This window comes from Eretmochelys imbricata, chromosome 15 (assembly GCF_965152235.1).
Source record: "Eretmochelys imbricata isolate rEreImb1 chromosome 15, rEreImb1.hap1, whole genome shotgun sequence".
Classification (NCBI taxonomy): Eukaryota; Metazoa; Chordata; order Testudines; family Cheloniidae; genus Eretmochelys; species Eretmochelys imbricata.
Window position 1 is genome coordinate 2296081 of NC_135586.1, and position 14929 is coordinate 2311009.

At 57.8% G+C, this 14929-nt stretch overlaps 1 protein-coding gene across 1 annotated transcript in view; it reads right to left on the bottom strand.

Moving 5' to 3' along the window:
- Positions 1–14929, bottom strand: part of EMID1 (EMI domain containing 1) — an 83544-nt gene that overhangs the window by 32683 nt on the left and 35932 nt on the right. The window contains exon 4 of the mRNA XM_077835323.1: positions 3597–3680. Coding sequence (XP_077691449.1) covers positions 3597–3680 — 84 coding nt within the window. The remainder of the gene's footprint in view (positions 1–3596; positions 3681–14929) is intronic.

Consider the following 14929-nt stretch of genomic DNA (forward strand, 5'->3'; position numbering starts at 1 on the left):
CAGATTCTCCTCTGCCCGGCATCGCGTGTGGTCGCTCAGTGCAGAGTGGATTTACAGTGCTCCTGTTCTGATGTGGTGTGAGTGGACCACTGATAAAAATGGCTGCACTAGGGGCTGAGTAACCAGGATCAGGCCCTTTAGTCTGCAGCCTGCTGAGTCTTGGGGCTGGGGGATCTTGCAGCGAGAAGCAAACATGGGGGGCAGATGGAATGGGATGGGGGAGTACAGCTCTCTTGCTCTTCCTCCTTTTCCTCCCCTCTTTGTAAAACAGGCACAAGGAAGGACTTCTACACACACGCACAGTCAACCTGTGGAACTCGCTGCTGGGGGACGTTATGAAGGCCAAAACTGTAACTGGGTTCAATGAATAATTCCATAAGTTCACATAGGATAGGTCCATCACTGGCTTTTAGCCCAGATGGTCAGGGATGCAACCCCATGCTCTGGGTGTCCCTAAGCCTCTGACTGCCAGAAGCTCGGACAGGATGACAGGGGATGGACCACTAGATAATTGCTCTGTTCTATTCATTCCCTCTGAAGCACCTGGCATTGGCCACTGTCAGAGGCCAGGATACTGGGTTGGATGGACCATTGGTTGGATATGGTCCTTCTTATGTTCTTATGTCATTTGGTGGCATGGGTGGAACAAGCTGGTGGGTCCCAGAGGCTGACCTATCGTGGTCCCAGAAACCACCACCCCAGCGGGCCCTTGCCATTGGAGGCCAAGGACATGGAGAGAGAATGAGCACCCTGTATTACCCTGCGAATAAAGGCAGGTGGCTGAACCTAAACGTCCAAGAGGTTTCACAGAGGACCCAGGGGCTGAGTTCCGAGGATCCCCTCCAACGTCCCCTCCTCACATTCCAGGGGTCTCCATGAAGACCAGTTGCTAACGTTGAATTGGACTGGAAGGATGTGGTTGGTCATTGATCACCTGGCGGCATGGGCGGTGGGTATAACAGGTATAAACCTAAGCCAAGCCCTGGCCTCGCCCATGCTGGTGCCAAGCCCTGGCCTCGCCCATGCTGGGGCGGCCCGGCACTAGGGGTCAGTGCTTGGGCTGGTGCTGAGGCTGGCCAGTGGCCTGGCACTGAGGGCCGGCGCTGCGGTGGCCCTGCGGCCCAGTGCTGGTGCTGTCTCCCGCTGTCCTTCCTTGGTGTGACCCACGGCTGAAAGCAGGGAGAGGCCCCCCGGTGTCACCAAGGGCACTGGGGAATGCGGGGAAAGTGGTTTGGCTGGGGCTCCTCTGGCCGGGGGGTGTGTGTGTGTGTGTTAAGGGCTCTGGTGGATGGGCGAGTGCTCAGGTATGGGCGGGGCCTTGGGCGCAAGGGGCGGGGCCGTGTGGCTAGCTCACGCACTGCCCATGCCTCGTGGAATGTACCCTTTGTGAGAGCTGAGTCCCCCCCACTCTGGACACGCCCCCGCCAGCCCGCCCTCGCCTCTCCCCCGGGGTGTGTGCTCAGAAAGCACAAGGCTGGAGAAAGTCCCAGTGGATGCCAGACAGAAGCTAGAACAAAAGGAGAACATGTGGGAAGCGAGGTACCTCCGCCCCCAACCCTCAACAGCTGGACTCAGCAAGCCATGCCAGACAGCGGAGTCTGGAGAGAAGACAAGGCCAAGTTTAAAAAGCCATGTAAACCCCAGAGATGACGAGGGGGAAGGATGCTTGGCACTGCTGTCCTGTCCACAGACACTTCTCCCTCCTGCACTCCCATGTCCGCCTCCCTCCCGAAAGCAGCCCCGGCCGTGCCAGGTAGATGGAATTCCTGCCCATGACATGCTTGGAAGGCAGGAATGCAGATGCTTGACGCTCCTCGGCCAAAGTACCATGTTGGCAGCTGGATTGGGAAGGAGGCATTGCACGTGGGGTTGGTTCCTGTTTTGTTGCATAGGGAGGGTTGTGGGAAGAGAGTCAAACGGTTACATGCAGCACTGCTATCTCCCAGCCCGGCCGTGGGATATGGGAAATGGGGGGCCTGAGTCTTCTTTGGGGCAGAGCAAAGGGCTCTTTGAACACCCATCTAGCAGCTCCTCTACACTGCCAGAGTGGTGCAAAGGGGCCTGGGTATCCATCCTCGGCATGCGGAGTTAGCACACAGCCAATAGCAAATTATCCATGCTCACACACAGGGCTGTTCCCACACAATGGGGGTTAGCATCTGACACTGCAGAACCAATCCGATTAGCTCCTTGGTCGGGGACAGACACAGCAAGCCGCACCCCTCCGCTGAAGACAGTCCCGGGAAAAGCCCAACTCTCATACCTTATGCCCTGCTGAGATTGCAAACATGCCCTGAACCGAGGGACAAAGGAGCAAACCAGCAGGAAATAACCTGCCCCCACTGCACTTGGTGGTAAAACTCCTATAGACTTCAGGGCGGCCAGGGTTTCACCACTGGCTCGAACCTCAGCCCAGGAGCAAGAGCTGGGCAGACAAGCTGTTCCCCTCTGTGCGTTGACTTGCTCTGAATAGTCTGTGTACTCCACCTTTAATAGGGGAGATGGTCCCCTCCCCCCCACAACCTGCAGCAGGGACAGGCAGCCATTTTGTGTTCAGCTCAGTGCAGACTGTTATAGAGACAATATATAAATATGTCATTGGCTGAAACCATCCGGTTGCTCTGGGGAATGGAAAAAAACAGCAGTTCCTTTCTTTCTGCCACCAGGCATGCCCCTCTGTCTACTTCACGTTGCTATTCTGCCACCCATCATTTCGCAGCTGAGCACCCTTCACATAAACTCAAAACAAAAGAAAAATCCCTAGCAGCCTCTCCTCCTTATTAGGGTCAGCACCTGACAAGGGGGTGTGCCACACGAGTGTATTTCCGCCTGTGTGTCACTCACGAGCTCTTTGCGGTGAGCGTCCGCTGGAGCCGTCAGTCTTGGCCAGGACACCTGTGTCCCCTGGTGTTCACTTACTGGGTGAGGGTCATTCCTAGCATCAGGTCTTCGGCCCACATTGGCGTTTTATAACTGGCTTTCCACAAATGTTCCACAATATTTGCTCTTTCAGCAAACACTGCTGCTGGAAAATGACACCTCCCCTTACACTCCTAAACCCCACAAACTGGAAAAAACAAAAATAATAAATAAATCCAAGCCAAAATCCCAACCCTGCCCGCACCCCCAAGCGCCGCCCCCGCAGCTCCCATTGGCCAGTTCCCAGCCAATGGGAGCTGGGGGGGACAGTGCTGGTGACGGGGGCAGTGTGCGGAGCCACCTCCCCCCTCCTGGGGCTGCAGATACATGCCAACAGCCAGCCGCTTCTGGGAGCGGCGTGGGACCATGGCATGCAGGCAGCCTGCCTGAGCCCTGCTGCACTGGGGCCCCCCTTAGCCCAGGGCCCTGGGCTGCAGCCCCTAAAGCCCCTGTGTTAATTCGGCCCTGCTAGTGCCTGGCTTCCCTCATTCACTCTCTCTTTCCCTATCTGTCTATCGTTCTCTTTTCCCACTGCCACTCTCTGCCCCCTCCCTGCCCCTGAAATAGGTCAGAGCAGGGGCAAGGGCAGTACAGGTTTGAGGGAAGGAGAGATGCAGAGTTTCTAGCATGGCACAATCTCCAGCCAAAGAAAGGTGACACCTTCCCTCCAGACCCACCTGAGTAGGTTGCTGGTCGGAGAGGGAGCCTGCGCAGTGGGGCTGGACGTCCGGCTTCCTGAGGGGCGACGTAGCTGATGGTCTCTGCAAAGGAAACGGATGGCATTAGTCACTCAGTGGACTGGCTCATGAGATCTGTGGTTTCCCTGCTGCCCCCTAGCTGGAATCCCGACCCCCAGGGAGACTGTCCAGTGGAAACTGACCCCTAGTTCCTGTCTTGGGGGCTCTCTGGGGCCTCTCAGCTCTGGTATTGCCCCTGTGAAGGAAGCTGAGCTCAGTGGGGCAGAAGCTTATCCCCACTCCTCTCCTGCTGCTCCCAGGGGGTACAAGGCCCTTCCAGGGGCCGGCTCCTGAGAGAGTCAGTAACATTCAATAGCATTAAGGGAGACAAACTGGAGGAGATCAGACACACCCACCCAGGGCCAACCGTCTACTGCAGCACTGCAAAGGACTGAGGGCCCCAGCTGCAAGCCTGGGTGCAGAGACCAGTTCGTGGGAATGCAGGGCCCATGCCAGCGGTGGGATGCTGGGCAGTGCGATGAACAGCCAGATGGACACTGGGGGGGGGGGGGGGAAGAGGGGTGTTGTGAGAGAGTGGGGGCAGAGGAGAGCATATTGAGCTGTGCCCACCTCAGGGACACTCCTCGTTTCCATGGGTCTGGATCACATCCTACAAGCCTGGACTGTTGATTGGGGGTGCTGCTGGGCCAGCATGGGGTGCAGGAATCACCCAGCCTGGGTCTCCCACAGGCCAGCACAGAGAACTAATTGCTAGCCCCGATCTGGCCATTTGCTTTGCCACGAGACCCCTGCAGGCTGGCGCTGCCTGACCCCCCGCGGCACCGCAAAGTCCCAGCCTCCCTGCAGCATGGACCCTCTCCACACACGAAGCAAAAGGGGCGACACGCACAGCTGGCCATCTCTGAGCCAGGGCAAGGGCAAGACCTGGTGCTGCTGGGGTGGGGGAGCAAAGGAGGATGGGTCAGCCTGGGCCTGGACATGGAGGCAAACAATCTGACCAGCCTGATCTAACATTCCCCTCTATCTCCAAGGAAAGCTCCCGCCTGCCCACAGCTCAGTTCTCCAGTCCCCACCCCCACGGGAGGGGTGCCCCAAACTCAACCCACATGCCTTTTGGGGGTGCGGAAGGAAACAAGGATGACACACACTTTCCCTGGGCAGTGGGGACACAATTCCAAGCTCCCAGTAGTTCAGACAGTAGGATGGACCCTGGCTTTGGGAACAGCCAAAGAACTGCAGTGGGGAGAGGGGGCAGACAAACTCCTCTCTGTCCTGATGGCCACTCGATTAGGCCCCAGTCCACATATGAACTCAGACCCCAGCGTAGGCTCAGGCACTGACCATCCAGGCTGACCTCACCCATGAGTTCTTTGACTTGGAAAATGGGAGCCAACTACATTTGTCAGGGCCGTCTCTCTGCTGCTCCCCCCATCTCGGGCACCCTGGGTCACAGTCACATTCCCTTCCCAGACAGGGAGATGGAGGGGGTTGGGATGGGCGGGTGACTTCCTGCAGTGGCAGAGGAAGAGCTAGGAAGGGTTGCTTCATTCCTCCATTCGGGGCCAATGTCCTTGGGGCCTCAAGGAAACAGCAATGAATTCCCACTCCCAGAACTGCCTTTATCGGAAGGACTGCACTGAACTTTGGCCCAAGCTCCCAGCTAGAAAAACCCTGTTGGAATGAAATGGAAGATGTTATAGGCAAACACGAGAGGACCTGAGGGGCAATAGCCAGGGCCAGCAACAGGGCCGAACTAGCACCAGAAACAGTAAATACATGACAGCCTCTGTGCATGGCCCTGTGAGCTACAGTGCAATTCTGCACTGCTTTCCACCCCTCCACACACTGCACCTTTACACTGCATTATACCTGTGAGCTGCACCTCCAACCTACCCTGCAACTCTCCATGTATTGCACCTTTGTACTATACTGCAATTAGTCACTGCTTTCTACCTTGCCATGCATTGCATCCCAGCACTGCACCTGTCCAGACATTGCACCTGAAAGCTACACTGCAATTCTTCAGCGAACTCTGCACTGCATTACACCGCTACATTGCACTAGCTCGAGGCACTGGACGACATCTCTGAATGGACTACGCCTCCAAACTACACTGCAACTTTCCATGCATTCCACCTCCGAGTCACGTTGCCTCTCCTTGCATCACAGCCTCACTTTGACCCAACAATAGTGCATGAGCACCCTGCATTGTGCACATGCCTCGGCTTTGCCACCTCAGTGCCCTATGTGCTACTCTGCACCATGCGCTGTGGAACTCCCTGCTGCAGGAGGCCATTGAGACAAAAACAGTTGCTGGATTTGACAAAGGGCTGAGTGACATTATGACTGTTGTAATAACTTTGGTTGCTCCGCAAGCTGCGAGTGATCAAATTTCATGTTTCAGGGTGTCTGATGAATCCCAGGAAGTACCCCTTCCAAGTACACCTCCAGGCACCAGCAGGGGAAGGTTTGCCGGAAGGGCCCGTGTTTCCCCTGTACACTGGCGCATGCCCAGATCCAAGATTAGATCTGCTTCCAGATCACTGTGCACCCTGCAGTTGGCACTGGAGAAAGGCACAGAGGGCACCAGGAGGTGTCAGGCAGTGGAGGGGGAAACAACATAGTGGGAATCAGGGGAGGGACAGTGCAGTGGACACTTGTGGGTGTCGGCATTAGGGGGCAGAGAGCGTCTGTAGGGGCAGGAAGACATGGGCATCAGGGTTGGTGGTGGAACAATGAGGAGGGCATCGGGGGGCAGGCCACCGTCTAGCAGGAATGAAGGATGAGCCATGTGCAGCACCCAGTGGGGATGGCACAGGGGGAAGGGGAGGTACAGTGGCATTGGAGAGTGGGAGGGCATGGTGTGGTGGGCAGCATACGCAGGGCATAGTGGACAGTCACTGGGCGGACAAGGCTTGGAGTGTCCCGCATTGCACTGCGTATGCGCAGGCAGGTGGGTGGGATCAGTCCTGAGGCCACGTGACATGAGCACAGCTGAGTTCGCCCCACGCTCAGGCACCTGTCCAGGTCCTGCCTCTCCTTAGTGCATTTGGAGGAGCTGGAGTTTGGGTCTGCAGAAAGAGGCCAAACTTTTGGGATCAGGGCCTGCTGTCACCAGATCCTGCACTGGGGCAGGCAGAGACTGTGAGAGTGAGTTAGCATGGGACTCACCTGTGGGACTCACTGCTGCAGCCTAGTATCCTAATGAACTGGCTGCTGTGCGCGAGCCCTTCCCTCCACTGGCTGCAATGAGAATTGCTCCCCATGCTGGCAGGTGTTTGGCTGCTCAGCGTTAATTCTTATTCAAGGTGAACTCCAGTGAGGGTTTCCAGAGCAGGGGCAGCTGCGTCCGAGGTCTGCTGACACTATGACAGTTCCAGAGGGAGGACTAGGGCGCTCATGGGCTTGGGACATTATCCAGGCAAATGGCTAAATAAAGCTTGTTTGATTTTGCTCAGGCAGAAATACAGGGGCCAGCCCCGGCATTGAGTTAGACCAGAGTGAATCCGGAGTGACTCCACTGATCACTCCTCTGACTCCACGAGAGTGCTGCAGATTTCCCCTAGTGTCACTGCAAATGGGTCTGGCCCAGTCTGGATCTGGGCAGGGGGCAGTGGAGGAGCGAGGGTAGCTCAGGCTCCGACAGGGGTATAGTCACTGGAGAGAAACAAAGCTGAATTCCCCCTCCCGGAGAGCAGAGCTGAGCTCACATCCCAGAGCCAAGCTCCATCTGGGACCAGCTGGAAGAAGTGACCCCAACTGAGACATGCACAGAGAGACAACGGATTTCCTGAGCCACCCACATCTTCAGGGAGCACTTGGGGGGAGGGGCTCGGCTTGGCCCCTCAGTGCAAGGGTCCCACCCCTTCCTGCACCCAGTGCATCCCAGTTCCCAGATGTCACTCAGCAGTGCTTGCAGGCCAGGTCCCCGCTAGGGAAAGGGTCTCCCGGGGTTTGGGGACTCAGTCACATGTCAGAAACAGCCCCCAGGCAAGAGGGCTCCTTCCTCCCCTTTAGCTCTGAGCTCCATGGCTAATGTGATGGACAGGCCCAGCTGGCGAACAAGGCTTTGTTCTCCTCCAGCTCCTTCCCTCCAAGGTGCTTCACCCACACCAGTGAGTTTAACGTCACAGTATCCCTGCAAGACAGAGACAATGCCCCCATGATGCAGAAATGGGGAAACCCAGGCACTGGCTCTGACATGCCCCAGGTGACACAGCGAGTCAACAGCAGTGCTGGGAACTGAAGCCAAGAGGCCTGTCTCCTTGTTCTAACCACCAGACAACGCTACCCTCACAGAGATAGAAACCAGGAGCCCTGACTCTCCATCCCCTGCTCTTGCTAGTAGACCACATTTCCCACCCAGAGTCAGAAGGAGAACCCAGGAGTCCTGATTCCCAGAGCCTTGCTCTGGCCATTAAACCTCCTGACAGCCCACGCTGCAATAACATAAACAAAAATAAAAACTACTCACCAGTTTTTAAAAAGCAATTGCAGTGCCCATGCAAAAGGCACCAGCTTCACAGCCCAGAGACTGAAAACCCCTGTTCAACCCCTGAGTGGGCACAGCATGGGCAGCAACTGGGCAAGCTCCCCACACACCTTTCCCCACTCCCCACCCCGATGGCACCCCCTGTATGGCTGAGTATCCATGCCCCAATCAGCCCTTGGCTTCTCTCCTTGTCAACAAGGGGGTGAGTTCCCTGGCACGCTGGTATTGTGGGTTGTGGTGCAAGGCTTGTGATATTGGCTGCAAGCCCCAGCTCCCAGACTCCTGGCATGGGGAGGATCCCAGCTTTCATTGTCTGAAATAAAGGGAATGTTCTAGCCCTGCTGGTTATGCAGAAAACATGATCCCTAAAGGCTCACAAACCAGCAGGCACCGAGGCAGAACCCAGACCTAAAGTCTCATGATTTTTAACCCACTCTCACAATTTTGGGAGCTGGACCGAGACTGGTGATTGTTGAACATCTGTGGCTGGCAAACCTGCCCTTGCCTACTGAGGCTGGACTGAGTCCTTGCCCAGATCCATCACACATTATTAACTCAACTCAGCCCCAAACCCCATTTCTGATCCCCACAGCTGGCTAATCCCCTTCGCCCGCTTTCCAAGAGCAGCCCATGGCATCTGGGCAGGCACACACAGACAGCCTTTCTCCTGTGACTTCGACACTGAGAGGTGCCCCCGGCTGCGGGATGGCCTGACAGCCGCCTGAGTGCTGTGTAACCTGTGGTGTAACCCCCTCCTGTGTGTCGAGTTAATGTCAAAGATCCCAGCTGTGATTCTCTCCGAAGCCCAGCACTGATCGTGCCGCTGTTACCAGCAGGTCACCCCCTGCACCCCATCTCTAGGCAGCACGGTGCCTCCTCAGTGGGAGAGAACCGCTCACATTACAAGCCCAAATCCACCACCATGCTCATCAACAAGGGCAACAAGGCACAGGCCCTGCCACCCCTCCCTCCTCGCCAGCCCCCACTCCCATCTTGCTGCACCCAGAGCTCCGAGCCCTGGACGGACATGCTGACCAGGGCTGGGCTCACAGCCCTGCACAGAGACACAGGGCTGGGAATTAACTGGGTTGCTCCTGCCAAGGAAGGATCCCTCTCGAGGCTCAGATGGGTACAAGGTAACACAGAGGCTCCAGGGCAGGGGCTTGGTGGATAGAGCGCTAATTGCTCCTCTGTGGGTCTTAGTTCAAATCCTGATCTGATCACAGGTGGAGGAGAGTTTGGGGTCTCAGTCTCCTCCTCAGATGCATCCCACAAAAGCAGCGCACAGTTCAGCTTCATGGCAAGACTGCTCAAGAGAAGACAGGGCAGCACGTTAGGGTTGGAGTGCATGAGCAGAGAGCTCTGTAGCAGGAGGGGGGAGCCCAGGAGTGGAAAGGGGGGTGCACGGGCTGGGGTTGAAGGGCACCAGCAGAGCGGGGTGTGGCTTTGGGCAGCCCATGAGAGGAACAGCAGGGGGTGCTGCAGTGCAGGCGGAAGTGCAGTGGCAGAAATACAGGGGGGCAGGAGCGGAAGGGAGTGGCTGAGGGTCAGGACTAAGTGGCAGGAGCAAGCCCCCTCCCCAGAGTCCATAGAGATGGGATGGCAACCGTTAGAACAAGCCAGCCACATATGCCCTGGATTTGCCTGCTAGGCCCCATGCACAGCCTGAATACACCTGGGTCCCCTTTGCAGTACAAGGCAATGCACGCTATGGCTAGTGGAAAGAGCACGGGTCTGGAACTCAGGACACCTGGCTTTTATTCCTAGCTCTGCCACAGACCCACTGGGTCTCAGTCAGCAAGACCCTTCCCCGCTCTTTGCCTCAGTCTCCCCATCAGACCTCCTCTGTAGGGCGCTTTGAGACCTACTGAGGGTCAGAGCTAGGTATAAAAGCCAGGTGTCCTGATAGCTGAACTGGGCTCCTTCTGCTCCACGTGCCATCCCCAGGTGAGTGGGGATGGAGGGATCAGCGGGGAGAAGTCAGTTGGCAAGGGCCCTGGGGCCAGAACAGCAGGCGGCTTTGCTGGCTCAGTTCCCGGCCTGGCGAGAGGACGGCCCTGCTGTGGTTAGTAAACTACGTGGCTGAGTCAGGGAATGCAACTGATGGCAGCAGGATCAATAATACTGCCACCTTCCACTGCTCCACCAGGGGCTGCTGCGGCCCTGCAGACACTAACTACTCTACCCTTCCAGTGGGCAGCTCAGGGTCAGCATCACCCCACTCTGCAGATGGGGAAACCAAGGCACAGAGGGATTAAAGCCAACACATCTGAACGTGGCCACAGATTGTGACTAGTGCCATTTTTGGGTGCCCAACACGAAGACACCTTGAGGCTGATTTTGAGAGGTGCTGAGCACCTGCAGCTCCCCCTGATTTGACTGGAGCTGCAGGTGCTCAGCACCTCTGAAAATCAGAGTCAAGCTCTTTCGTATTGGCCACCCCCACTGATTGGCAACTTCTGGCCTCAGAGCTACACCCAAGGTCACACATAAGAACGGCCAGACTGGGTCAGACCAAAGGTCCATCCAGCCCAGTATCCTGTCTACCGCCAGTGGCCAATGCCAGGTGCCCCAGAGGGAGTGAACAGAACAGGGGATCATCAAGTGATCCATCCTGTCGCCCATTGCCAGCCTCTGGCAAACAGAGGCTAGGGACACCATCCCTGCCCATAGCCATTGATGGACCTATCCTCCATGAACTTATCTAGTTCTTTTTCGAACCCTGTTATAGTCTTGGCCTTCACAACATCCTGTGGCAAAGAGTTCCACAGGTTGACTGTGTGTTGTGTGAAGAAATACTTCCTTTTACTTGTTTTAAATCTGCTGCCTCTTCAGTGGCACATCAGTTCAGTGGCAGAGCTAGCCTAGAACGCAGGAGTCCTGGCTCCAAGTCCCCATCTCTAACCATTCCCCCGCAGATCCCTGCCTTACCTAAAGGGTTAATATTAACCAGTACCATCGTGGGGTCCCCAGTCCCCTAGATGTCAGCAGCTGCGGCATCCCTAAAAAATAATAATCCTGCAGCACATGACAGGAGGTTTCGGGCTGAAAAGCTACTCTGCAATCTCGCTTTGCCTGCCCTGAGCCCTGGTGTCCCAGGAACTGCCGCAGCAGCAGTCTCACTGAAAGAGCTACCAGAGGCCATGCAGAGAACTCACATCCCGCCCCCTGCCCTGTGGAAGTTGTTGCTTCACTGAGACTGGATCTGGGTTCAGATCCTGCAGCAGTGGGGGGATCAAAGCCAGCTCTGCTCTCTGGGGAGCTATTTCCAAGCAGGGGAAAGGGGCATTCTTGCATCCGGACAAGGCTGCAAACAGCTGTACAGCACAGGTGTGATATGAGCCCAGTTAGATAAGGAGAGGCTGGTCGTACCCCACCCTCCTCCCGTCTGTAGAAACTGACCCACACACTCTCCTTTCAAACCAAGGAATGCCAGCTTCGGGCAGCCCCCAGCCTGGCCCCCCAGATGCCTGCCCCATTCCAGGGCCACTTGCCTGTCCCTCCTCCCCAGGCAGGGCCCTGGTAAGCTGGCAGGGCCCTGGCACACATGCCCTAGAGTGGGGAGGCCAGTGGGGGGAAGGGTCTCTGACTGTACAGCAGACCGTCAAGCTTCCCAGAACTCCAGGATCAGGGGAGAGAGAGAGGTGGGGAGAGCGGGAGAGATGGAAACTGATGCGGGCAGGGGAGTGAGAGGGAAGAAAGATGATACTCTGCTGAGGCTCCTTCTTTCTGTCTATCCCCACATGTGTCCCCCCATCTCTCTGTCATCCCACACTCCTCTCTGGTATTTGAGTTCTGCCTGAAGCTTGGGGGTAAGGGATTGCAGCTGGGTCCAACTGGCCTCTCTGAGGGGGTGCTATGGAGTCCTTGGAGTCCCCAGCGGAAAAGAGGGAGGCGAATCCCACCCTGGAGCTAATGGTGGTGCTCCTCACTCCTGCTCCTGTCTGCCCCAAGGGTGGGAGGGGGGTCCAGGCCTCCTAGGGTTGCCAACTTTATAACCACAGAAAACCGAACACTCTTGCCCTGCCCCCTGCCCTGAGGCCACACCCCTGCACCGCCCCTTCTCTGAGGCCCCGCCCCCGCTCACTCCATCCCTCCCTCCCTCTGTGGCTCGCTCTCCCCCACCCTCACTCATTCATTTTCGCTAGGCTGGGGCAGGGAGTTGGGGTGCGGGCTCCAGCCAGCTGGTGCTTACCTAAGGCGGCTCACAGAAATGGCTGGCATGTCCGTCTCCTAGGCAGAGGGGCCAGGGGGCTTTGTGCGCTGCTCCCGCAGCTCCCATTGGCTGTGGTTCCAGGACAGTGGGAGCTGTGGAGTCAGCGCTCCGGGTGATGGCAGCGCATGGAGTCCCCATGGCCACCCCTACACTGGAGAGACATTCTGGCTGCTTCCTGGGAGCTGCACAGAGCCGGGCAGGGAGCCTGCCAGCCCCGCTGTGCTGCCGACCAGACTTTTAATGGCCCAGTCAGCAGTGCTGACCCAAGCCACCAGGGTCCCTTTTTGACTGGGCGTTCGGTCAAAAAATTTACACCTGGGAACCCTAGGCCTCACTCCCCCTTCACCCTGCACTGATGTGGCAACAGCCTTGACTGGGGCATTAAGGTCAGAGCCGGGTCTCAGGCAATATATATGTCCCTCACCCCCGTCCCTGGCCCATGGAGGGGAGGGATGGGGCCTGAGCAGAAAGGGAAGCTGCAGGCTGAGCCAATTAGGTTCTAACTGCCCCCTTCCACCGCTGGGTCCCAGCCTGCCTGTCGGAGGCGCTGGTGAGGTTCTCAGCAAGGCCCTTCCACTCCTCACTAGCACACTAGCCCTGGCCTGCTGTCCCCCAGCTGTGGGGCTTGTGTGGGCATTGGCCCGCTCCTTTGAAAGGCCACTGGGGCTGGGACAAAGGGTTCTGAGCCCTAAGAGGTGCCCTGATCCCCTCCCCAAATGCCTGCTGCTTCCAGACTCCCCTCCCTCCCAACTGCTCTACCTTTACAACAGATCTGAATTCCAGCATCCAAGGAGTTAAACGTCTCCCTCCTCCCCAGCTCCTGTAGCCAGGAGCAGGTAGAGTTGGATGGTGCCCCAGGACTCACCTTCCTGTTCACCACTAGTCACCTGGCTGGGGAGGGGGTGAGCAGGGAGCTGGAAGGAGGCCCTGACACCACCTCTCCCCTCCCCGCTCTGCGGTCCTCACATCAGGGCATCTCCTCCCCTCCCCCAGGCTTCCCAGGGCTGGACACACATGCAGCTGTCTGCCCCCAAGGGTGATCCACCCCCAGCCCCGGGAAGCAGTTTACAAGCCCGGTGTAAGTATCTGCAGGCAGTGAAGGGAAGGGGCAGCACTGGGTTGGGCTATTGTCTTCAGAGCCAGAGCTGGAAAAAGACAATAGAGGAGCAGAGCCAAGGTGTTTCCTGAGCCCTGGCCCTATGTGGTCCCAGCTGCCCAGGCCCTGTGCACGTCTCCGCAGGGTGGAGCGGGGTCCGAGCTAACGCCATGGCCTGCCACAGCCACATTGGCAACATGGACTCCGTTTACAGCTGAATGTTTATCCTCTCTCAAATCCATACGCATCAGCAGCTCGGCTTGAAAGTGGGGTTCCTGAGATACAGCCCCCCATTTGTCCCAAATGGCCTGTTTTAATTATTTTTTTCCACAGCCTGGGCTACCTCTTAATAGAGAGATCCTCTCTGGACACCTCTCCTCCCACTGGACACAGCACAGACCCCACCTCCCCCCATTGGGTACTGCACAGACCCCCACCTCCCCTCCCACTGGACACCGCACAGACCCCACCTCCCCTCCCATTGGGTACTGCACAGACCCCCACCTCCCCCCATTGGGTACTGCACAGACCCCCACCTCCCCTCCCACTGGACACCGCACAGACCCCACCTCCCCTCCCATTGGGTACTGCACAGACCCCCACCTCCCCTCCCATTGGACTCTGCACAGACCCCACCTCCCCTCCCACTGGACACCATGCAGACCCCCACGTCCCCTCCCATTGGACACTGCACCGGGGGGGGGCCGCGCACAGGTTCGCAAACCAGGGCCCTATCCCCCACACGCTGCCCCTGAGACCCTGCCCCTTCTCCCCAAGCCCCCGTCCTCCCGCCACCCATTCCCCTAAGGCTCCTCTTCTGCACTTTGTGTCTTCCCCCCAAGACCCTGCCCCCGCTAACTCCTCTCCGTCCCTCCCCCTGTCACTCGCCCTTACGGCCCGGTAAAAAGTGGGAGGGTCATGGCCCCCTGGATCCCCTGCTCCGGCGCCCCTACACTGCACTGACCCCACCTCCCCTTACACTGATCACTGCACAGACCCACCTTCACTCTCACTGATGCGGCACAGACCCCCATCTCCTCTCCCATTGGTCACTGCACAGACCTCACCTCCCCTCTCATTGGTCATTGCCCAGATTCCACCTTTTCTCCCACTGGCCACTGGACAGACCAAACCTGTGCGCCGATTGGTCATTGCCCAGCCCCTCCCAAACACACTGCCACGGGAATACCCACGGCCACTCTGACCCTGCCCACCATGGCCTGGGCCACGCTGTCCCTTGGCTCCCGGCTGGGCTCCAGAGCGGCTCCAGCCCTGGCTGGCCGGCCGGGATTTGACCAGCGGGGAGTCGGTGAACTCTGAGCGCAAGGCTGCACGTGCCTCTTTGGAGCCAGGCCTGAAATCCAGGGTTAGGGTCCCGCTCGCCCGCAGTGCTACTGCCCAGCAGGGGCTCTGGCCTGCAGACACAAGCTGGGTCCGGTCAGATGTGTGCGGGGGGGGTGGGGGTGGGGGCTCATGTCTGCTACCTTGGGAGGAGGGAGGATGGAGCG